This window comes from Apodemus sylvaticus, chromosome X (genome assembly GCF_947179515.1).
Source record: "Apodemus sylvaticus chromosome X, mApoSyl1.1, whole genome shotgun sequence".
In the NCBI taxonomy this organism is placed as follows: domain Eukaryota; kingdom Metazoa; phylum Chordata; class Mammalia; order Rodentia; family Muridae; genus Apodemus; species Apodemus sylvaticus.
In genome coordinates, this window is record NC_067495.1 from 1,536,014 (window position 1) to 1,561,361 (window position 25,348).

The window sequence follows — 25,348 nt, forward strand, 5'->3', positions numbered from 1 at the left end:
TGCCTCTGCCTTCTGAGAGATAGGATTAAAACCAGGACTTTGTTTATGCCAGGCAAGTGCTTTATCAACTGAGCTGTGCCCCTAGTCCATGGTTTTTATTTTTAAAAGGTAACTAATATGGTATTAACATTAGTTAGGAGTCCCCTTTGTCAAGTTGGTGTCAGTAAAGACTAGGTAGATAGCCTGAGCTGTTATCACTGCACATCAGTAACATGGTATCTTTCACTATTAACTCTCCTATTAGAGGAGGCAATAAGCTAAGTATTACCATTCCTACCAAGCAGTAGCAAAACTTGGTGTCTTCTAGATAAATAGAACTGCTAAAGGGATCCCAAGCATCCCGTCACTGGAAGGGACAGTACTTTTATTCTGACAAGCCAGGTTATAGCAGAAGTTTGCCAAAACAAAAGATTTAAATAAACCAAGTGTCTTATAATATAATACCAAAAAAGCATCTAGAAGACAATTGAAAATTACTTGCCATACTAAAAATTGGGAATGAAAAAGACAATAGGCACCAACACCAAGATGACAAGAATGTTACAATTATAGAACAAGAATTTTCAGGCATCCATGGTAATTATTGCCTCAATGCAAAACTGCTAACAAAAAAATCTCAGCAAAGTAATAAAAGATAAGCAAATAAAAATTTCAGAGTGGAATAATACAATAATTAAAATAACAAACTCTTGGGTCAAGCTCATCTAAGAATGGAATTAATAAAAGAAAAAAACAGGGCTGGAGATAAGGCTTGGTGGTTCAATGCTTGTAGAAAACTGCTGATGCCTTAGTTTTAGTTATTACCACTCCTTAAAAACAAACAAACAAACAAACAAACAAACAAACCAAACAAAAACCATCAAAAAAGAACCAGCGAATGACAGAAATCACAGAATCTCAGATTTTGTGAAGATATGCGATCTTAAAGAATCTGTGGAAAATAACAAAAGTAACACTCATGCAAAAATTACAAAAATTAAGTAAGATGGAACTTAACAAATATTGAAAAAAATAATGGTGACAGTTTTCCCCAAACTTGGCAGAAGATATAAATCTGAGATTTAGGATCTCAAACAGAATAAATATAAAGAAATCCATAGAGTTGGAGACATGGCTCCATAGTTAACAGCACTTGCTGTTCTTGCAGAAGGCCAAAGTTTGTTCCCAGCACTGGTGGTACATATATATATAATTACAGTTCCATTCGATCTGATACATTATTTTTACATTTCCAAGGTACAACCAATCACCAAAATAAACTATACCTTGGTATCCCTCAATGGAAGAATGGATGCAAAAAATGTGGTATATGTACACAATGGATTACTATTCAGCCATTAGAAACAATCAATTCATGAAATTCTTAGGCAAATGGATGGAGCTGGAGAACATCATACCAAGTGAGGTAACCCAGTCTCAAAAGATCAATCATGGTATGCACTCACTAATAAGTGGATATTAGTCTAGAAAACTGGAATACCCAAAACATAATCCACACATCAAATGAGGTACAAGAAGAATGGAGGAGTGGCCCCTGGTTCTGGAAAGACTCAGTGTAGCAGTATAGGGCAAAACCAGAACAGGGAAGTGGGAAGGGGTTGGTGGGAGAACAGGGGGAGGGAAGGGGGCTTATGTGACTTTCAGGGAGTGGGGGGCCAGAAAAGGGAAAATCATTTGAAATGTAAATAAAAAATATATCGAATAAAAAAAAACAGTAAAAAATACTATACCTTGGGCTATAAAACAAACCTCATCAAATATAAAATATGTGGAGCCTTATAGTCTTCTCTGACAAAAAGTACTCTAATTGATGTGTCGAGACTCACCAAATAAAATACAAACTTAAAATTAAATATGAAAATTAATAGAATACAGCTAAAATTGTATTTAAAAGAATTTTATAGTACTAAAATTTATTTTAAATTTATTTATTTATTTAAAAGCAAAAAAAGAGACTTGGAAGTGTAGCTCAGTGGTAGATTCAAAGAATTGGGTTTGATCTTCATCACTACAATCAAAAAGGGAGAAAAATATGTCTCATTAATAACTGAAACAAGGGCTCAGTTGTAGAGCATTTGCCTAATACCTAAGTATTCATGCCAAAAAATATAGAACAACAAAATAAACCTGAAGAAAATACTATAAATAAGAATTAAAAATGATGGAATTGGAAGAATAAAAGAGATGATTTCATTGATATAATGGAATAATTTCAAAAACACAAAAATTATGTAGGATAACAACTTTAAGTATAAAGTAGGGTGGGAATGTAGATTAAAAATAAAGTGCTTACCATTGCATTTGCAAGGCCCTAGGTTCAATACCTAACACTTCTAAATGAAGCCTTAAATATAAAGTATAAATATGTATATATATATATATATATATATATATATATATATATATATGCTCATATTGAAATAATGTATATAATCAAAAATTTGTTTTATTTACTTATTCAGTACATGTGTATGTGTGTAGGCATGCATATACCACACCTCAAGTGTGAAGGTCAGAAGACAACTGGTTGGAGTTTTTCTCTCCTTTTACCATGTGGATTTTGGAGACAAAACTCAAGTTGTCAGACTTAGCAGAAAGTGCCTTATCCTGAGCCATCTCACTAGACAGACAGACAGACAGACAGACACACACACACACACACGTCACACTCAGTGTAGACTCCTGACCCATAGAAACTGAGATAATACATGTATACTGATTTAAGCCATTAATCTTGTTATTATTTGCAATGAAGAAAAATATATTTAAGATAAGGAGAAGACATACTTCTGCACAGAGTATTATCAAATATATTTGTTAACTAATTCTTTCCTTCAGAAAGTAAATTCTTGCCTAACATCATCCTTGTGTTTTAGTATGCCAGTCTTAGTGAACAGAACAAAAAGAAAGAAAAAAGTAATGTTATATCGGAGAAACTTCATGTTAATCAAATGATAACTCCCTTGATATAATGTGACAAGAAAGGCTCTTCATTCTGTTATAGTATTCTCCTAAACTTTAATTATAGTCATTATAGTCTAATCACGAGACAAGTAACAAACTCAGACTAGAGAGAAGTCTACTGAATACTCAATAGTATTCTTTAAAATTTTTTTACATTAATTTTTATTCTATATGTATGAGTGCACTCTCTCTCTCTCTCTCTCTCTCTTGCTTTTGTGTGTGTGTTAGGGGTGTGATTCATGTGTGCCTACTACCTGATGATGCCCTGGAAGTAGAATCATAGCTGGGTTTGAGTAGCCACGTGGATGCTGAGAATCAGGAATCAACCCTATATCTTCTGGAAGAAATGCTAGTGTCCTTAACTGCTGACGTATCTCTCCAGACACCCCCCACTCCTGTTTTTGTACATTATATTCCCAAATTTTTTCCTGTACAGCAGTCACTTATAAAAATACTCTGTTATTCTACCAGGCCCACAAAGATATCTGACCAAGTGACCTCTGAGAAAGGGAGATACACTTGAATGAAAAGTAATCCCCACCAGTTATTCCATTTCTGTTAGAATGAGTGGAACTTAAGACTTGATTCTAACCATAAACTATGGCAAATATTCTAGATGATAAAGCTATGTGGGGTTTTTTGTTTGTTTGCTTTTAGAAGCACTGATGTCACACTATGCCATATAAAATTTCATTTCAGCATATGGAAGAGAAAGAGCCTCTTTCCTTCCCCTGAGAAAGTGGCCCTGCCGTAAGAGAAGGCCAGATGGCAGGAAACTATAAAATCCTTCAGAACTGAGTGCTGTCAAAAGACTGCAGGAAAACAAGGATCTTAAGTCTTTCAGCTTCAAGGAAAGGAATTTTGCCCATAACTTAAAAGTGAATTCTTTTCTAATCCCCAGTGAGAACATTCCAGTGAGCACAGTGGTTGCAGCCCTGAAAGACTTAAGAACACTCAATACAGATTCCTGACCACAGAAACAGATAATAAATGTATACTGTTTTAAGCCACTAATCTTGTTATTTGCAATGCAGAAACAGATAACTATCTAAAGAATTTTACTTATAGTGAAAATGAAGATGCATAGGGTCAATGTCTAATAAGTTAATTTCCACTGAGGAAAATCTTTATGACCCACTAAATGCCAAGTACAATCCTGGTAGTTTGGTGCTCTTAGGGCAGAGGCTGAGCATCAGAGAAGTGATCTATTTTTTCTGGGCTAGTAATGTTTCAAACACTGTCAGGACTCAGTCTTTTCCTTCTCCACCCACGGCCTCTTTACCTATGCCTTTCTTGCACTATTTCCCACCCTCTAATGCAACTCTTTTCAATATGAGGCTATAAGATCTTGGGATCTTTCAAAGATTTCCCCCAAGTCTGATTTCTTAGCTAGGGGAAGACTACTATAAAGCTGAGAACTTATTCTTCAAATAAAATCAGTGTAAAAATTACTACTTTTATAAAGGAGAAAAGAAAAAAATCTTTTTTGGAAAGTAAGTATTATCCTAAGTAAATAAGCCTATCTATATTGGCTCACTGGTATATATTTCACTTGGCACTTTTACAAATTCTGGGTATTGTTAACATTGGCAGGAGGCAGATGCTAGTTTTTAAGTGTAAAATTGAATATTTTATCTCACCTCAGCAGACTTCTTGTGTTCCTTAGGATTTTTTGACTTCTTCCTATACATTGAGCTAGAAGTAAAGGAAGTAGAAGGACCTGCAAAAGATAATTAGAAAAAATACTGAAATATATTACCCACTACTTTACATGTCAACTAACTAAATATTTGAAAGATATGACAGAAGACCACAAGATCTCATACTACTGAAAAAAGTATTCAGTTGTACCCAAGAGAGTCTCAATGGTGTTTAACATTTATTAGTGACAACCCAGATTCTGAAAGCTTTAACAATGGCTGTGAAGATTCAACTTGACATACTTGACATAATGTCTCATAATATTTTGGGACAGACGAATTTGTGTTCTGACTGGAGAAAAAAAATCTACAGGAAGGAAGGAAGGAAGGAAGGAAGGAAGGAAGGAAGGAAGGAAGGAAGGAAGGAAAAGAAAAGAAAAGAAAAGAAAAGAAAAGAAAAGAAAAGAAAAGAAAAGAAAAGAAGGAAGGAAAGAAGGAATGAAAAGAAAGAAAAGTCAGTCAGTCTAGAAAAACCAAGAATGTGGAATAAATAATCTGTCAGCATTTCCCTAAAGGCTATTTTAAGGCTTTAAACAAACTTATGATTGACCCTCAACCAAATATTTAGTACCTTAGTTATAATCAAAATCAGGATCTACAGTTTATATTTTCAATACTTTTTTCTTTCTTTCTAGAGAAGTTCTGTTAAAACATTGGTAGATCTAGATTTTTGTTATAAGTAAATTTTAAAGTGAAAAATCCAAGTGCTGTATAACACATAAATCGATTCTTCTACTTAATTTATAAATGTCTAATGAAATTAAAAGAGTAAAAATAGATCCTGACCTTCCTTTCTTAGAAATATTTTAACTGTTGGAGGAAACATGAAACAAGTCATTCTCAAGTCAAAGAAAATATCCTCAAGGGCCACAGATACATAGGTTACTAGCTAGTTCTACTCACACTCATCTGAACTCTCACTGCTGCTGACAGGTCTATGCCGTTTCATCATTGTGCATCCTGGGAAAGAGAATAATGATCAATATATACTTGTCCTAGAAGTCAGTTAACATTGTCCCACATTAAAAAGTTGACACCAAAGAACTGCTATGAATTAAAAAACAACCAAGATCATAATAGAGAGAAAAATCAACAAACTATAACAAAATAACAAAAGCAAACAAAATAAAAACAAAAAACCGTGTTCCCTAGACCCCAGAGCAGCAGCAATAAGCAAACTTTAGAAAGTAAATGGTTTCTAACAAACATACTCTGATATAACCTAGAATAACGGGAAGAGAATATTATTATTAAATCCTACAATACAAAGTATATCCGAGGTTTGGTAAGGCCATAACATTAGTCCAAATCGTAGATCCTGAGTGGTACACTGCTGACCAGAATCAAATAACAGGATCTAGCTGGGTTATCTACAGTCAGAAACACCAATAAGTACATGAAAAGTAACAGCAGTCAGGAAGACATAATTATCAAGGGCCTAGGCTAAAAGGCATAGAACACGGATGGCTAAAAAGACCATACAGCCTTTCTTCCCTGCCCCCTTTCTTGTTCTCCCAAAGAAGAAGCCTAATCTAAAATATCTCAATGTACACATAAGTTTTCTTTTTAAAGTTACAATAGTGTGAAACTTTGGACTGTATCTTCTACTGCTTCCAGTGTTGCCAACAATAGATTAAAATATTTTTTTATTCTATTAAAATATAGATTAAAAAGAGTCCATCACCTTTCTGGGAACACACACTAGAGTTAAGGAAGACACAAACATTTAAAAAAAGAGTGTGGAACATCTAGCTTTAGAAAGTAGTGATAGTACTATTGAATAGAGGGCAACAAATTTCAAAATGGGTGATGGTGAAAAAGGCAAGAAGATTTTTCCCCTGAAAGTGTGGGAGGCAAGCATAAGACTGATCAAATCTCCATGTTCTGTGCAGAAGGAAGACAGGCCAACTGGATCCTTTTACACAGATGCCAACAAAATCAAACGCATCATTAGAAGAAGATATACTAGTGTAGTATTTGGAGAATCCTAAAAAGTACATTCCTGGAATAAAAGCCATCTTCACCGGGATTAAGAAAAGGTACAAAATCAGACCTAGTAGCTTATCTTAAAAAGGCTACTAAGGGATAGGGGGCTGTGGGGGGGGGGGAAGGGGATACTATTTAAAATGTAAATAAAATGTCCAATAAAAAGAGAAAAAAATTTAAAAAAGACTATTAATAAGTAATTCTACTGCCTAATTTATTACAAAACAAATGTCTTGTGGCCTTTAATATATACCACAATTTAATTCATATAGTATAATTCGGATCATGAATGCTTAGCAATGTTTGTTAGATAGTCTTGATTTAAGTAAAATGGACTTGTAGTAAAATGGATATGATCTTTGTAAAAATAACAATTTCAGATGGAATAATAAATACTGTCACTGTTCTCGCTTTCTCAAGATAGGGCTGGACTTAATTAGCAATGTTCAACTTTTCTCTAAGATGGGATGTTATCTCAAAACCCACTGAAAGGTTTTATAGTTAGATTTATATAATTGGCATTTGATTATGTTTAAATACTGGGAAAATTCTCTCACTGTCTCAGAACCAAGCAGAAGTTACACATCTTTCAGTTTGTGTTCTCTGACCTGCTACAGACAATGGTTAAACTTCAGGAAGTTAACAGTCTATTCTTGACAATGCCAATTTAATTAGAATTCCCTATGTCTAAAGATGCTGACTTTTACTGCTGAGAGGCCTTTTAGTGTGGTTTATGAATAGCCTCAAATAGAATACTTAATACTTCTTTATAATTAATCTATAAATATACTCTTAAAACTTTGCATCTTAGACTCTTATTTTTAAATTCTTTATTATCTAAGACTAAGTGGTAATTCTGAATTGTCTCATTCAGAAATGTACAAAAATGGAACTACTGTACACATGTGATTGGTAGTGGCATTCTTTGCAAACTTATTAGATGGAAAGACTGAAATAAAGGAGATAGTCTGTAAGTTGTCAACAGTAAGAAGTTAATTAAAAAATCACAGATCATGAAAAGACAAACCCCAAATACTTAGAGTCACAAAGACAGCATTAATAACATAAAGGAGAAAAGATCTTCATATAAGTAAAGACTGACATCCTTTTATACGTCACAACAGAAAGTAAATGAGAGTAGGCACTACTGGGGTTCTACATATAAAGACTGAAAGTATTGACTTCAAGCCACTTACAATCTACCAAGGAAACAGAAGTCCAAGTCCATGACCACTATTGAGTAACCATGAGCAACAAGAGCCACAAGACTGTTAAAAGGTTTACAGAGTTCTCTACTTTGGGCATAATTATACATAGAGTTTCATGGATCCATTCATTAATTAAACTGACAAAGTTATTTCAGCTGAAACCATAATAGCCAACCATTAGAAATCTCTAGAAATAACCACAAGGATATATCACAAAGGAAGGAATATCTATTCAAGACAATCTACTAAAACTCAGAAGGCAAATTAAATAAATGATGGTCTATGGCATTTAACCTCAGTTCATTCTCTCTGTCTCTCCAGCACAGACTAATAATCCAAGTTAGTGTCCTTACTTTATGATTGCTTAGCAACCTTAATTGTCCTTTGCTATGTAACCTAACATATTCATGTTTAGACTGATATATTTTCACTTTATTTTGAAAACACTTCCATACATATACAGGAAATTGAACAAACTTCAAGTAGGATATATGCAAAGAGAGCTATTATAGTAGAATTTATGAAAATTTATAAAAATAAGGAGAAAAAAATCTTGAAAGGGGTCATGGGAAAAAACAACTCACTCATGAAACCCACCCCCAATAAGATTAACAACTGTCTTCTCATTGGAAACAATAAAAGTCAGAAAACAATATGCTAGCAAGTTTAAGGTGCTCTGTGGTGATGGTTGTACATATCCATGATGATATTAAAATCATTGAAATGTATAATTAAACAGGTGAACTATATGGTAAATTTTATCACAATAACACTGCTATAGAAGCAACAATAACAAAAAATCTGTGCCAAAAGTAGTATGTTGACCAAGCATGGTGTTGTACACCTTTAACCCCAGCACTCAGGAGGCAGAAGCAAGTGGATCTCTGTAATTTTGAAGCTAGTCTGGTCTATGTAGTGAGTTCCAAGCCAGCCAAGGCTACATAGTCAGCCTATGTCTTTTTTTTTAATATTTTTATTTTCTATATTCTTTGTTTACATTCCAAATGATTTCCCCTTTCCCGGATCCCCCCTCCCCATATGTCCCATAAACCTTCTTCTCTCCACCCATTCTCCAATCACCTCCCTCCTTTTTCTCTGTCCTTATTTTCCCCTCCAATGCTAGATCAATCCTTTCCAGGATCATGACCCTCTCCATACTTCTTCATGGGAGTCATTTGTTATGCAATTTGTGCCTTGGGTATTCAGGGCTTCTGGGCTAATTAATATCCACTTATCAGACATGCATTCCATGTGTATTCTTTTGTGATTGGGTTACCTCACTTAGGATGATATTTTCCAGATCAAACCATTTGCCTAAAAATTTTGTGAATTCATTGTTTCTAATTGTCAGCCTATGTCTTAATCAAACCAAAATAAACAAAAACACTTACTATTCCCTATTGAATGCACAAATTTATGTAGTACTTATTTTGTGTAATTACATCGAATATTAGTCTCTTTATATCTATCTATATATCCATATATAATATAGATGCACACATATCTATGTATGTATGTATGCACGTATGTATGTATGTATGTATGTATGTATGTATGTATGTATGTAACTATCAAACATTTATAGTCCTATTTGTCAAGAGTGATAGTGTATGCCTGCCATTCCAACTACTTGGGAAGATGAGGCAGGAAGTGTTCAAGTCCCATGCCAGCCTATACTACATAGTAAGACAATGTCTTAAAAGAATAAGCAAAAATTAAAAAACAGAAATAAATTCCTAGCCTATCGGAATTTCCTAAAATATCTAGTTGTTAGTGTCCTAGTATTACAGTGACAAATTACCATCAAAATAGTGGCCTAAAACTACATTTATTTTTATGTTTCAGTGGGTCTGGCTAAACTGGGATAAAACTAAAATGCCCACAGAGCTGCATCTCTTTCTAGAGAATTTTTTCCTTGCCAAGCCCAGTTCTAGAGTACTCATATTTACTCCATAGATCCTGGTCATCTTTAAAGCAAACAATGTTACATTTCTCTGATAATAACTTCTATAATTAGATCTAGACCCCTATTCCATTTTTCCATTTGCAAAGACCCCTGCAATTACATTCAGCCGAACCAAATAATCCAAGTTAGTGTCCTTACTTTATGATTACTTAGCAATCTTAATTGTCCTTTGCTATGTAACCTAACATATTCATGTTTAGACTGATATATTTTCACTTTATTTTGAAAACACTTCCATACAAATATGACCAATCTATTTTGACAAAAGTATACATATAGTGTTGGAACAGTACTAGAGTGAGAACCTCAGCCAAGGTCTAACTTGTTATAAAATTTTAATTCAAGATGGATCATATATTAAAGGTAAAAGGCATGAAATCTTTAAATTTACATACTAATACAATGGATATGCTTAGTTTTTATATGAAGAATGGAATATTAGGTGACTGATACATCAGGCAAGGGGAAAATATGTCAATATTTTCCAAAACTGGTCATTTTTAAAAAATATTTTTGAATATGTGGTAAGAGAGAAAATATGCATATGTGCGTGCATGGGTGTGTGTGTGCGTGTCTCTGTGTGTACATGCGCATGCATGCCCATGTGAAGGCCCAAGGCCAGAAAAGGTGTTGGAATTATAGACAGTTTTTAGCCAAATGGTTGCTGGGAATCGAGTACACCAAGCACTGCTAAGTAGCCTCTCTCTATCCCCATTTATTGATAATTTGATTCTCTCTCTCTCTTTCCTTCCTTGTTTCTTGGGTTGTTGTTGTTGTTGTTGTTGTTGTTTGAGACAGGACTTTTCTGTGTAATAGCTCTAGCTGTCATGGAACCTACTTTGTAGACCAGGCTAGCCTGGAATTCAGAGATCAGCTTGTCTCTGCTTCCCTGATGCAGACTAGATAGCATGAATGGATCCTATTTATCTCTTCATTACTCTAGAAAAATAAAATTATATATAAACTAAAAAGAAACACAGATAGGAATATGCAAAGAAAAGGAAACAGTATATTTCTCTATATGCTGTCCTTTCAGAGCCATTTTAGTTATTTCAAGCTAGTATTTTACAAAAAATATGAACAAATATAAAACTCTGAAAATCCTGAAAAAGAACTGTTGCTGTACAATTTGTATAAATTAAAAACCTGTCAAAAGTGCTTGTAAGTTGAGAGCATGACAGATGGTTCATCATGCTGAAATTTTTCTGGAGTCCAAGTTTCAATGTTTTCTTATTTAAGATTTTTGTTTAGTTTCATCCCTTGAAACCAAAGGCAAATAAATTAACTTGGCCCAGTGATATAGAGAACTCTGCAGAGCTACCAGGAAAAAGAAAATCCATTCAATTGCAATATGTGATGGTTAAAACTGTCAATTTGACAGGATCTAAAAGCAGCTAGTAGACAAACTTCAGGGAATGTTTATGATGGAGTTTCTAGGTTGAATTAGTTGAGGTGGGAAGATCCACCATAAATATGGATAGCACCATTCCTTGAACTAGAGTCCTGAACTGAGGAGAAAGGAGAAACCAAGTTGGGCAGCAGCATTCCTCCTCTCTGTTTCCTGGCTGCCAATGTAATGTAACCACAGCCTCAAGTAGCTGCCGTCAAGCCATCCAGGCCAGGACGGCCCATGACCTCACACCACGCCCCAGAATAAACCCTTCCTTAAGCTGCTTATTGTCAGATACTTTTGTTTCACTGCGGAAAAAAACTACATGGAGCTTTTTTCTTTACATTTTTTCATACAATATATTTTGATCATGCTTTACCCCTTTCCCAAGTCTTTTCAGGTCCTCCCCATCTCTCTGTTAACCCAGCTTTAGGTGTTCTCCCTCCTTCCCTCCCTCCCTCTTCAAAAATAACACAAAAACAAAACTTAAAATAAATGAAAACCAATAAGACAAAAATGCCAAAACAAAAAAGCAATATAGAGAATTATTGAGAACTGAATATAAGCTAAGACTCCCAAAAGCATACACAAGTATATTTCTAGACAGCTGACCAAAAGATTCCTTTTACTCAACTATTTTAACAGCTAACTAACTAAAAGGCAGTCCATTCTAAGTTTACATCAGCTATAAATAAATGAAGGAATTATTTCATGTGTATAGAAAGCCTGCCTTTTAATTTCCAAATTTTGCATCTATCCTAATTTGATGTCTTATCTTTATTTTCAGCTTCACTAAATTTAGAATGACTTAGAGGACATATTTCTGGGAAATCTGTGAGAGTGGTACAAGAAGCTGAACTGAAGTGGGACCCAAACTGAATAAAAAGGGAAAAGTAGGATAGGGCCACTAAGATAGTTTTAATGGAACAAAACATTTGTTGTGCTGGCCTGATGACCTGAGTTTGATTTTTAGAAGCCATGGTAGGAGAGAATCAACTCCTCAAAGCTATCCTCTACTCTATATGCACAACATAGCATGCAGGTGCCCACAATTGCACATGTGCAGTTTGTGCACATGCATACAAATGCACACAAACACACACAAATGATGGTGATAAATGTAAAGGTTTAAAAAGAAGAGCCAATCACCAACATTCATCTTTCTCTACTTCTTGAATGAGCATGAACCACCTCATGTTCAAGCCTCCAGGTTTTGGGTCTGGCATAATGTAAGCTTACATCTGGCTTATAAAATGGAAGCCAAAATAAAGGCTCCCTTTCTGAAGTTTTTTTCTGTCTGGTGCTTTGCCACAACAACAAGGAAAGTAATATAATACACTGGTACCAGGAATGGTGTTGCTGCTATGATAAAGCTGACAATGTGGTTCATGGCCTTTTGAACTGGTTTTCAGGGATAATGTGAGAGAGTTTAGAGCTGTGAGCTAGAGAAGCTCTGGAATGCTGTAAGGCATTTAGCAGGAATCTAGAAGCCCAAAAATGCCAAGAGAAATGCACAGAGGAGGTCTGCTTCATAAGACGTCAAAACAAGGACCCTGAAGAAAACTTGGGCTAGAGGTTACTCTTGTCTGTTTCTGGCAAAGAGTCTGGCTATATTCTTTCCATATCCTAAAAACATAAGTTAGGCTAAATTAAAAAATGATGGACTAAGTTGTTTGGTGGAAGAAATTTAAGGGCAACATAATAAATATATCTAGGCAATGTTATGGTTACTGCTCATTGATCTTAGTCTCACAATGTTAAGAGAGCAGAGACCTATTAAAAATATGCAGTTTGGTGAGAGAAGCATTAACAAGTTTCAAGTCATAGACAAGGTGGATCTAGAGAAATTTACTTTTTAAAAGAAACCTCACACTTTGTGTTGGGACTATTGGAAAGGTGACCTGAAAGTGAGACTCTATAAGACTACCACCAAAGGCTCCAATGGTGAAAATGCAAATTCAGCTGAAAGAGAGTAAATGCCACTGAGGTGTGGGTTCTTAGTTCAAAACCAACTTTCTATGTTTTTCTAGTTTCAACATCCATCTAAGGTTGTAGATGGGGGCCAGACTACATCTTGATTTGGCAGTGAAATTTGGCAGCATCAACCACATGATGCTGATTTTTGCAGCCATACAAAATACAAGAATGAAGTACTCATAGAGGTTTTCAAAGCTGCTGAGCCTAGGTAGCATGCAGAATGGTCAGATTCCAATCAAAGAGTCCCTGAGAAGTCACTTTAGAAACTAGGACAGAAGCCCAAATTGCAATGCAGACCTTGGGATGTTAGAGATGCAAAGGGCATCTACTGAGAATAGCTACAGACACTAAGTGGAGCTATCCCAAGAGATAAGTTATAAGTGCTATATGGGCAAAAGAACTGGAAGGACAAGGCTGTTCAAGTCCATTAAAGTCCACGATTACAAGTTCCAGACATTGGACATGGAGCTACATGGTTCTATGTTGTCCTGATGTGAAACCCAGTCTTGCTTTGGGCCAATCTTTCCTTGCTATATCTCAAGTCCATCCATTTGGAATGGGAATGTTTTTGCACATATGCAAATTTTAAGATAGAAGGGATATAGAGACTTGAACAAAGGTTGTGTCATTATACACCAAGAATGAATTGTTTTGCCTGTCTTAGTTAAGACTCGGTACTTAAGACTTCTGAACAATGTTTTATCAAGACTTTTAAGATAGATTAAATATATTTTGCCTTCTGAGATGAACCTGAGACTTCAGGGGCCAAAGGTAGAATATCAGCATTTAAAATGATAGATCAGTACTGAGCTGACAAGGAGTGAAATTGTGATGGTTAATCTTCAATGTCAACTTGATTGTTTAGAATCACTTAGAACATACACCTCTGGGAACATCTGTGAGGATGTTTCCAGGTAAGTATAACTAAAGATACCACCTTGAACGTGGGGCACAACACCCCATAAACTGGTGTTCCAGACTGAATTAAAAGAAAAAGGTGATTAAGTACTAGGCTTCATCTCTGTTTCCTGACTGAAGATGTAATATGATCCCCTGTTTTATGCTCCTGCTACTGTGGCTGCTGCCACTGTCCCCATTGCCATTGCCACCATGGATGGCACTATGATGGAATGAACCATTAATCTATGAGCCAATCCAAATCCTTGTTTTCTTATGTTAGTCTTTGTTAACAGCCATGAATAAAGTAACTAAAGTATTTCTGTTAAGTTTCTGTCTACCTTTATACCTAACAATTTCTTGACAGTAATTCATTTTTTCTCTAAATAATATTCATTTACTTTCTTTCCCATCACTTGAAAATGTTTGACAAAGTCTACAACCTGTCTCTCCTTTTCCACTTTCAGTCTACCCTTGCTTGGCTTCTTTGACAGATTTTTGTTTTTAAGACAGGGTTTCTCTGTGTAGACTTGTCTGTCCTAGAAGTAGCTCTGTAGACCAGGCCTGCCCTCAAAGTCAGATCTGCCCATCTCTGCCTTCCAAATGCTGGGATTAAAGGCATGGACCACCACTGCCAAGCTGTGACAGATGCCTTAAACAGTCACCTATTTATATGTCCCCCAACTTTTATGTGTGCTATATCCCTCTTGAAACAAGTCCTTTGGCTTCTAAAAGATTTGTTTTGGTTTCCTATATTATCATATAACATTTTCCCTGTATTTTATAAATAATGGTAGTTTGGCTCTTTCTCTCCCCATTCATTCTGCAGCTTTTTGTAGAATTTGAGATATGGGAGAAAGAAAGAAAGAAGTGTGGAAAAGAAAAATAAGGGTAAAGAATAGAAAAGCATATATGAAAATGTCATACTGAAACCCTTTACTTTGTAAACCAAAAATATATATATCAAAAGAGAAAATATTAGAAAAATTTAATAGAAAAGAAAGTGAACCAAAAAAGAAAAAAAGTCCCTCCAATTTCTGCTGTCTCTTCCACTTTTCGTGTAGTTTCAGTAACATCTTCTTTTAGTTACAAAATCTAGAGTAATTTATGTTTTTTCTTTATCTCACTCTGTATCATCTTACGACTCATTAAATCTTACCATGTTATCCACTAAAAAAATCTTCTAAATCAACAGTCCTTTCTCATCTCAGCAACTATTTTCTAAGTTTAGGATAGTGTCTCAAACAAAGAATACAATGATAGCTTCCTAACTGGTTTGACTCTAATAGTCTTCAAATTTACCCCCTTCCAACTACTATAGAGTCTTATCTAAAATATAAACTGAACATGTTACTTTGTTCTGACTTTAATAGGTGCCTTTTGTTGCTAAGACCTATACTAATATCTTTGCCAAGGCCAGCAGGGCCCTCCACAATTAAGCTGCATCTACTTTTAGTTTGATTCCTCTCCATACTCTCTCTGCCCCAGTTGTATGTCAAACAATGCTAAACCTCTGTGTTGCCACTTCCATGCTTTATATACTCAAACTATCTTTTCAAACTCTTTATCAAAAAATACTTCTTAAAATTTTGAAATCTCTTAAATTTAGGCCAGTGATAGGTTCTTTCAGAAAAACAAACAACAACAACAACAACAATAAAAACTCTTGCTGCTAAGCCTGACAAGCTGAGTTTGATCTATGATACAGATATAGAGGAGGAAGGGAACTGAGTACCAGAAGTTGTCCTGTGACCTCTGTGGTTTGTGTACATAAATACTACATCCCCCCACCGCAGGAATGAAGTTATTTCATTAACAAGAAAATGAATGCAACTAGAAATAATCATATTAAATGAATTAAGTGCAGTTCACTAAGGCGAAAATCACAATGGCATGCACACCCACTCTAAATAAATACATGAATGAATAAATCAATGAATAAATACATTTTTAAAAAATTAAATTGTTTTATTCTTTTTTAAAGAAAAATTGTGGCATTTTCTTGGTGTATATATGAGCTGCTTTATTCATGGTAGAAGAGGGGTCTAGTCTTTTACAAAAAGTTTTAATTCTATTTTTGTGTAAATGAGTGTTTTTTTTGTATGCACGGCTGTATATCATGTACATGCCTGGTGCTTGGGAGGCTAGAGGAAAACATTGGATGCCCTGGAACTAGTGTTACATATAGTTTCAAACCATTGTGTGGGTGCTGAGAATGGAACCTGGGTACTACTCTACAAGAGTACAAGTATTCTTAACTGCTGTTCTATTCAGTCACCAGCTTTTTGTTTTCACAATGTCTGAATATGCAGCTCTAGCTGGCCTCAAACTTGTGAAGCTAATGCCTCTACTTCCCTAGTGCTGAGATTATAAATGATACCATATTTAGCTATTATATTTTTATTTTTCTTGCTCATTTATTTCTTGTCAACCCTGGGTTACATAGTTAAATGGTTGAAAAATAAAATAAAAATAATTTGTAACACATAAAATTTGGTTGAATTGCCTTTTCAGGGTCCATAAAATTTTTACTGGAATACAACCGTGCCCAGTCATTTATTGACCTACTTATTGACTGCTGAATAAAAAAAACTGTAAAACTTAAGAGGCTACCACTTTCTCACCTCATGAATTCTGTGGGTAAAAAAAATAAAATGAGACTAAGAATTGCTTTTTCTACATGTTGGACTTATGTATAGGATCTCAGTTGAAAGATTCAAACAGAATCATCAGACGCTTCTTCACTCATCTGGCACCTCTGACCAAAATCAATGTACTTAAGCTGAAAACTATCACCAGGGCATTTACACGAAGCCTTTCTGACCTAGGTAGTATATCAGTCTGACTTTCTCACTGCTGTGAGCAAAGCACGAGAGGAAGATTTATTTTGGCTCATGGTTTTAGTCATTACAGCGATATTATGGCAGGACAAACAAACTCAATTCAGGACATCCAAAAAAATGGGCCTAGAGAGTAGAGAAAGGGAGAGGGGAAGAGCAGGCTAGTAACAAACCTAGAGGGAGAGCGAGACAGAGACACCTTGCTAACAAACTTTCACCTTTCTCCCTATAGTACTCAGTCTATGGGATTGTACTAATTAAATTTAGAGTAGGTCTTATCACTTTATTCTTTCCTTGGCCTTTGTAAATCTGATCAAATGAATTATCAATATTAACCACCACGGGTAAGCCTCATATCAAAACATTTTGTGGTACTAGGGATTAAATGGAGAACCTCATATATACTAGGCCACATGCTCTACCATTGAACTTTATACTACCAGCTTTAGTTAGCTGTCTGACAGCTCAAAAGTATTCCAATTAATAAGGCAGTAACTGTATCACCTTTTAAGGCTTAGTCACATAGGTAACAGAGGATACAAGCTCTATATCTTAAAAAGAGTAGTACCAAGAATCTGTAGCTATGTTAATCTCCAGTTAAGGTTTTCACATAATCTGTATCAAGGACTCAGAATTATGATTCTGACTTAAAACACAAGGAACACATAGACATGCAACCATTCAAGTTCCACAAAGGACCGTAATCATGGTCTTCACAATGGACAATTTTAATACCTTCCTGTTTATTTCAAATGAGTCTTTAACCTCTGAACATACGGATTATATACTTTTTTAATGTTATAGGAGGGGCTGGGGATATACTCACTGGTACTACACTTTGCATGGACAAGATCTGAGTTTCTATTTCCTCAGAACTATAAAAAAATTAAAAAGATTACTTAGGAGTAACATTTAAGAATCTAGAGAGATCTGGGTGTGGTTAACATACATCTATAATCCCAGCATTTAGGCAGATAAATCAGGAGTTAAAGCCAACCCAAGCTACATAGTGAGATCCTGCCTCAAAACAAGAAATAAACCTAGAAAGTGAAACTTACCTCAGTTCTCTATATTTTCTTATTTTTTGGAGGGGTGAGACAGGGTCTCATATAGCTAAGTCTGTCCTCAAACTCTTGATCTATACTACAACTTCACAAGTTCTGTGAACATAGTTATAGACTACCATGCCTAGCTCTATCTTTTTATATCAGTGTCTTTTCAGGGTGATTGTATGGCACTTTGACTCCGAATTGCCTTCTGACTTGGTTAGAAAAATAGGGCACATATAAGTTGGAAGCCTAGGCCTCAGGAAGCCTTGCTGTTTCTCATTTTTATCAACTTTCCTAGACACTATCAGCAAGGATTAGTTGCTGTTAGTTGAATGAATGACATGCAGTCTAGAGTTCTTATCCTTTATCTTTGTCCCAATTGTCAGACGGCCAACTTAGAAGCTCTTCTAACTAGTAACATAATCAACTGATACAAATTATAAAGCAGTTATTAATGATGCCTACTATTACTGAATAAATTTAGATACAAGCTAAACCTACAAAGTATACAATGTTACTAGGATCCAATAAGGAAGATAACATAACTAATATTATGATCATAGAGTAGCTAAACACTTGCTCAAAAGAAGAAACCTTAAGAGCAGCCAGACAAATATGAAATATTATTCTATCATAAGCTTCTCATCCTATTGAATGAAAAGGAAGCCATGAGATATTTTTATAGAGCAGAGATAATGGTACCTGAAACAAGCAGTTAACTAGAATATCACAGTTAACATTACAATTTCTCATTTCAAGAGACTCACAGAGTTCAAAATCACTCAGGGATATAACTAATTTTATACAGTGAAACAATAAAAAGCACTATCATCATAGTTAAAGGATACATGTGAAGGCCAGGAGAGACCAGGCAGAGTCCAAGAGTCTTCTCCAACTATAGATACAGAATACAATTTGTACAGCAACATCTTATGACAACAGATGTGATCTACTAGGGAAACTCACTAAAGATTCAGTGGGTAATCTTTTATACTGGGGTATATTGGGATTAATCATGGAGTTGCCTTCTGACTGGCATATACCAAAATTCCAAACTTAAGAAAATATGCATTCAGCATAAACCACATCCCTGTATCAATAATTCAGGTATAATAAGCTACCTTTATTAATTCCAGGAATGGCAGAGTGGTCCTGAAAAGCAAATTCCCAGACAAAAGTCCAGGGCCAACCCTGTAAATAGGCTCTTTCAAAATAAAGCCTACTGATAAACACATTTTTCTTTGGTGAAGATGCCAATCATTAGCCTACCTGGGTTCCCAGATTTCCTTCTCAGACCTAAAAGAGGTAAACAACCAGAGAGGAGGGAGGGGACTATAAACCAGAATGTAAAGTGAAAAATAAATAAATTAATTAATTTAAAACAAAAAACTGGTAAATAAAACTGTGTGACAGTACTATGATTGAGAGACTAAAGGAACAATGGAGAAACACCTATTCTCCCTAGGCACATGGCCAAAATCCCTGCACTTAGGAGGCAGAGGCAAAAGCATTACTTTAAGTCCAAAGCAACGTAGTGGTTCAAGGGCAAGGAAAGGAAAGATGAAGAACTGCCTACTTTTCCTGATAGCAAGAAAAGACAGCAAGAAGTACTTCCTGGGAGAGCCAGAGCCAGAGCCAGAGCCAGGTTTGAACATATAATTGATAATGTATGGTGTTTAGATTTAAATCCTAAGTATGTGAGCTTGGCTGGTGTGGTGGGTTCACGGGAAATGGTACTATTAGGATGTGTGGCCTTGTTAGAGTATGTGTGTCCTTGTTTGAGGAAGTACATTGCCATGTGGGTGGACTTTGAGGGCCTATGCTCAAACTTCACCCAGTGTAAAGACTCTCCTCCTCTTTACTGCCTCCAGATCAAGATGTAGAACTCTTGACTCTTTCATGACCATGTGCGCCTGTGAGCTGCCATGCCATGCTTCCTGTCATGATGATAATGGGCTGAACCGCTGAAACTGTAAGCCAGCCCCAATTAAATGTTTTACTTTATAGGAGTTGCCGTGGGCTTGAGATAGCTCAGTGGTTAAGCACTGGCCCACAGACTCCTTGCTGTGAACAAGCTCAGTTCTGGTATTTGTCAAAAATGAGCTAAGCTGATGGCACATAATTATAAACCCAGGATCCGGAAATGGAGGATCACAAGTTCAAGCCAGGTCTGAGGTAATAAGCTCTAGACCTTCCTGAATACAGTAATATTCCATCACAAAACAAGAAGGAGAATAAAAGAAAGAAAAAGGGAAAAGAAGAGCTACTCTAACTGGGAAGTACAGCAGGTATCCAGGCTAGTTATTACCTTAAAAATTAATTGGTGTCAGTAGAAACTAAAACAGAAATGATATCTCCAATAGGCTAGTTAAAGTAGTAGTCATTAGCAGCCAGTTTGGAATCTGAAAATATAACACTCTGAACTTACTTGTAGACATACTTTTGTTTTAGTCATTCAATTTATTTACTGAGAAAATTATAGATATATAAAGTGGCAGCTTTATATACCTCTAATATGATTTTCCTGTTGACAGGTTGAAGGATCTAGACTACAGACAGATAGGATGGAAGGAATATGGAGCTTTGCTCTAATCCTGCCTTAATCAGAACTCTGACAGTGACCCATGGTTATGAACCCTGGGAAGAATTATATAAATCAGCAGAAAGGAGAGAACTCAAAAGCTAATATTATAAGTATAAAAAGAATAGGACATATGGTAAAAGTGACTAATTTATTTTAAATGCCCAGTCTTTTTTTGCAAGATAACAGAAGTTCAGCTTTTTTATACAGAGGGGAAATCCCTTTAATTATTAATTTTCCAGACAATTCTTGGCTGGTCATACTAGTCTGAAATATTGACCCAAATTTCTCTATCACTATATAATACAGTTCAGTTTTTGATGGCAGTAAATACTAAACAGTGATACAACTACTAAATATGGAATAATTCAGAAACCTTACCTTGGCAACAACTGTATAACTATATTCTAATCTAAGTATTGATATTAAACAATGACCAATGAAAGTATATCCAGGGAGAAAAAAAACAAGTTAGAAAATATTTTGGGGATTATTTTATAAGAGATAACAGCTGAAAGGATAGGAATTTAAGCAAAAATATCCATATACTACTATGAACCAGCAAAATCTTTCTAAATACACATCCTGGAAAAGCTCTCCCAAGTATATAAAATTATCAAAATATAATTATTTATAAAAGTGAATTCAGTAACTTAATCTTCTGTCAACAGGAAAATGGTTAGACAGAATAAAATTCATTCAAACTCTAGGATACTTGCTGAAATGAACAACAATGAAGAAGATCTACATATTAATTACAGTGGGCTAAGAAACTTAAAATCCAGTGGGATAACACAGCTAAAATTTTTTCTTATGCTGTTTCAAGTGAGTTTGGAGAGTGGTGGTTGGAGAAAAGACTCAGTGGTTAAGAGCACTAGTTACATTTCCAAGACTTTTATCATGATAAAAGTCTTAGAAAGATCAGGAATTCAAGGCCCATACCTAAACATAGTAAAAGCAAATCAGCAGCCAACATCAAACTAAATGGAGAGAAACCTGAAACAATCTCACTAAAATCAGGGACTAGACAAGGCTGCCCACTCTCTCCATACCTATTCAATGTAGTACTCAAAGTCCTAGCCAGAGCAATTAGACAACAAAAGGAGGTCAAAGGGATACAAACTGGAAAGGAAGAAGTCAAAATATCACTATTTGAAGATGATATAGTATACTTAAGTGATCCCAAAAATTCTACCACAGAACTCCTAAACATGATCAACAACTTCAGCAAGTGGCCGAAACACTCAAAAAAATTAACTCAAACAAATCAGTGACCTTCCTTCCTATACTCAAAGGATAAACAGGCTGATAAAGAAATTAAAGAAACAACACCCTTCACTATAGTCATAAATAATATTAAATATGTTGATGTGACTCTAACCAAGCAATTTGTATGACAAGAACTTCAAGTCTCTGAAGAAAGAAATCAAAGAAGACCTTGAAGATGGAAAGATCTCCCATGGTCATGGATTGGCAGGATTAATATAGTAAAAATGGCCATCTTGCCAAAAACAATCTATAGATTTGATGTAATCCCCATCAAAATTCCAAATCAATTCTTCATAGAGTTAGAGAGCAATTTGAACATAAAACCCAGGATATCAAAAACTATTCTCAACAAGAAAAGAACTTCTGGCAGAATCACCATCCCTGACCTCAAGCTGTACTACAGAGCAATAGTGATAAAAACTGCATGGTACTGGTACAGTGCCAGGTAGGTATGTCAATGGAATAGAATGGAAGACCCAAAAATGAACCCAAATACCTATGTTCATTTGATCTTTGAAAAAGGAGCCAAAACCATCCAGTGAGAAAAAAGACAGCATTTTCAACAAATGGTGCTGGTTCAACTGGTGGTCAAATCTATCCATTCTTATCTCCTTGTACAAAGCTCAAATCCAAGTGGATCAAGAACCTCCACATAAAACCAGATACATTGAATCCAATTGAAGAGAAAGTGGGAAAGAGCCTGGAGTACACGGGCACAGGGGCAAATTTCCTGAACAGAACAAGGGCTTGTGCTCGAAGATCAAGAATCAACAAAAGGGACCTCATAAAACTGCAAATTGTGAATGTGGCCTTTCTAAGTAACTTGTGTAGAACTTAGCAACTTCATCATATGCTTTTTTCCCTCATAAATTCAAGAACTTTTACCATTCTAATTTAAAGGAAGAACTTAACAGCTTCCCTTTGGCATATTTAAATAGTCAGCATCACTACTTTTTTATACTGTTGAGTCATTAAGTAAAATGAGAGTTAATTGACAAGTATTCTGGTAAAAGGGATAGCTACCCAGCAAATATGGGTGGGTGGCTAGTATAAAAATAACTTTGATAAGCTGTACAAAGTAATGATTTATATGCTGGGCAATACAATGCAAAATCTCATCACACCATTCAGAACAATATTCCATTTAAAACTTATGACTTGTTTATTTCTGAAATTTTATGTCTAGAATTTTCAGGTTTATGTCTAGAATATTCAGGTTATGGTTAATGGATACTATAAAAAGAGAATCTGAAGAGAAAAAATAAGCCCAAATCAACACAGACATAAGAATATATATTGTATAATTTCATTTATATGAAGTGCAACAACAGGAAAAACTATAATCTATTGTGAAATAAATCAGAACAGTAGTTGCCCCCTGGTTGAGGGAAATTGAATAGAAAAAGATGGTGGTACTTTCTAGGGCAGTGGTTTTCAACTTTCCTAATACTGAGACCCTCTAATACAGTTCTATATGTTGTGGTGATTCCCAAGCACAAAATTACTTCATTGCTAACTTTGTTACTGGCAATGGATTGTAATGGATTGTAAAATAACTGCAATGGATTGTAATGTAAATATCTAATATTCAACCTCAAAGGGTAGTGATCCATAGGTTGAGAACCATTGTTCTAGGGTGACATAAATGTTCTGTATCCTCAGGGTGAGGATCACCTAGATACATAAATTGATCAACGCTCAAACTGTATTCCAAACTTTTTTAAAAATTTTACCGTATACAAAACTGTATCAATTAAAAGAAATTAAGAAGCACTATATGGGGACTGACGAGATGTCTCAGCAATTAAGATGTTGTTAATCTTGGAAAGGAATCAGATTTGGTTAGCAGCACCCCTACAGTGGCTTACAACCTTCTCTAACTTCCTACCCCTCCAGCCTCTGCAGGCAGCAGGTGTGTATACAATGTACTTACCTACATGCAAATAAGCATGTCTACACATTACTTGGGAGGCTAGTAAGGTAGGGACAATCATGAGTTAGTTCGAGGTAAGCCTGGGTAATACAATGAGGCATCATCTTAATGAAAAGAAGAAAAAGAAAGCTACAAGATATATTGTTACTTATCAGAATGGCTAAAATTGAAATCATCAATAATTGTTGACAAGACAATGTAGTAAAGTGTCACTACTGATATACTGTCAGTGAGAATATAACTTAGTATAAAGGCTTTGGAAAGCTGTGTGATATTGTCTACTAAAGCTTATCAATTGTGTGCATACCCTATAACCCAGCTACTCTACTTTTGGTCATATTTGTCAGACAAGTACTAATGTTCTAATATTTGCTCATATATGTTCAAATATGTACTACTATAACAACATCAACTGAAAACACCTCCAAAACTATTTATAAACAATAGAATGAACTTTTAAATGGTATGCTCTGCCAGATGCAGTTCTGCACCCTTAATTGGAGTACTTTAGAGGCAGAGGCAGATGAAGCTCTATGAGTTTAAGGCCAGTCTGGGCTACAAAGTGAGGTTTGGGCCAGCCAGGAATACAGAGTGATACCTATCTTAAAAATATATTGATATAGATGCTTCATTTATGAAAACTGAAGAAAAAACTTAGGAACTTTGGATTGTTGTGAGAGCCTAGGAGAAGCACAAGAACTGAGAAGCTTGAAGTGAAAGTTCACAACAATCTTTTTTTTTTTTTTTTTTGGATTTGGTTTTTCTTTCGAGACAGGGTTTCTCTGTATAGTCCTGGCTGTCCTGGAGCTCACTCTGTAGAACAGGCTGGCCTCGAACTCAGAAATCCGCCTGCCTCTGCCTCCCAAAGAGTGCTGGGATTATGGGCGTGCGCTACCACCGCCTGGCGATTCACAACAATCTTATTGAAATCCTGCCACAGTCATGCCCTTTAGGACCTTGAAGGGATACAATACTATAAGCCTTGTCCTTTCAGTTATTTATTGTGAAAATCACATAAAATTTTAGTGACCCAAAAAAAGACATTTTATTTGCTCACAATCCTGTAGATTAGCAATTTTGGCTACAATCAGCTGGATGGTTCTGTTAATCTTTTCTAGGGTCTTTCATGTGGTTACAATAATGAATTGGGACTGAAAGGTCTAAGATGGCCTCACTCATGTCTAATTGCCTATTAACTGAGCCATTCTCCTCATATCATATTTCTTCCTTCAACAAGCTAGCTAGCTAGAGCTTTGTATCACTGTTTCAGGGTTTCCAGAGAACAAGAAAGAAGGTCCTTCTTAAAGTCAGGAAAGTCCCTTACAATTAGCTTAGATTGTAGTGTATCTGCCAAAGTATGTCATAAAAATATCCCATACTCTAGGAGTAGGTAAACAGATTCCAACTTTTAACAAGAGACTGCAAAATCACACTGCAAAATGGTGTGCTACACAGATGAAAAGACACTGAAGCCATTAAGTATTCTATCATACTGTCTCGTGTTAGAAATGAGTACTGAGCATATTTAGCCCCAACTCAGAAGTAGGAAGAACCACTGAGGTGAAAAAGATGAGATATTAAGGTCTAT

At 35.5% G+C, this 25,348-nt stretch overlaps 1 protein-coding gene across 2 annotated transcripts in view; it reads right to left on the bottom strand.

Moving 5' to 3' along the window:
* Positions 1-25,348, bottom strand: part of Jade3 (jade family PHD finger 3) — an 88,398-nt gene that overhangs the window by 45,401 nt on the left and 17,649 nt on the right. For both annotated transcript variants that reach the window (XM_052171093.1, XM_052171092.1), the window contains exons 4-5: positions 5,568-5,624; positions 4,605-4,684 (exon numbers count right to left, since the gene is read on the bottom strand). In XM_052171093.1, coding sequence (XP_052027053.1) covers positions 4,605-4,684; positions 5,568-5,616 — 129 coding nt within the window. In that variant the 5' untranslated portion in view covers positions 5,617-5,624. The remainder of the gene's footprint in view (positions 1-4,604; positions 4,685-5,567; positions 5,625-25,348) is intronic.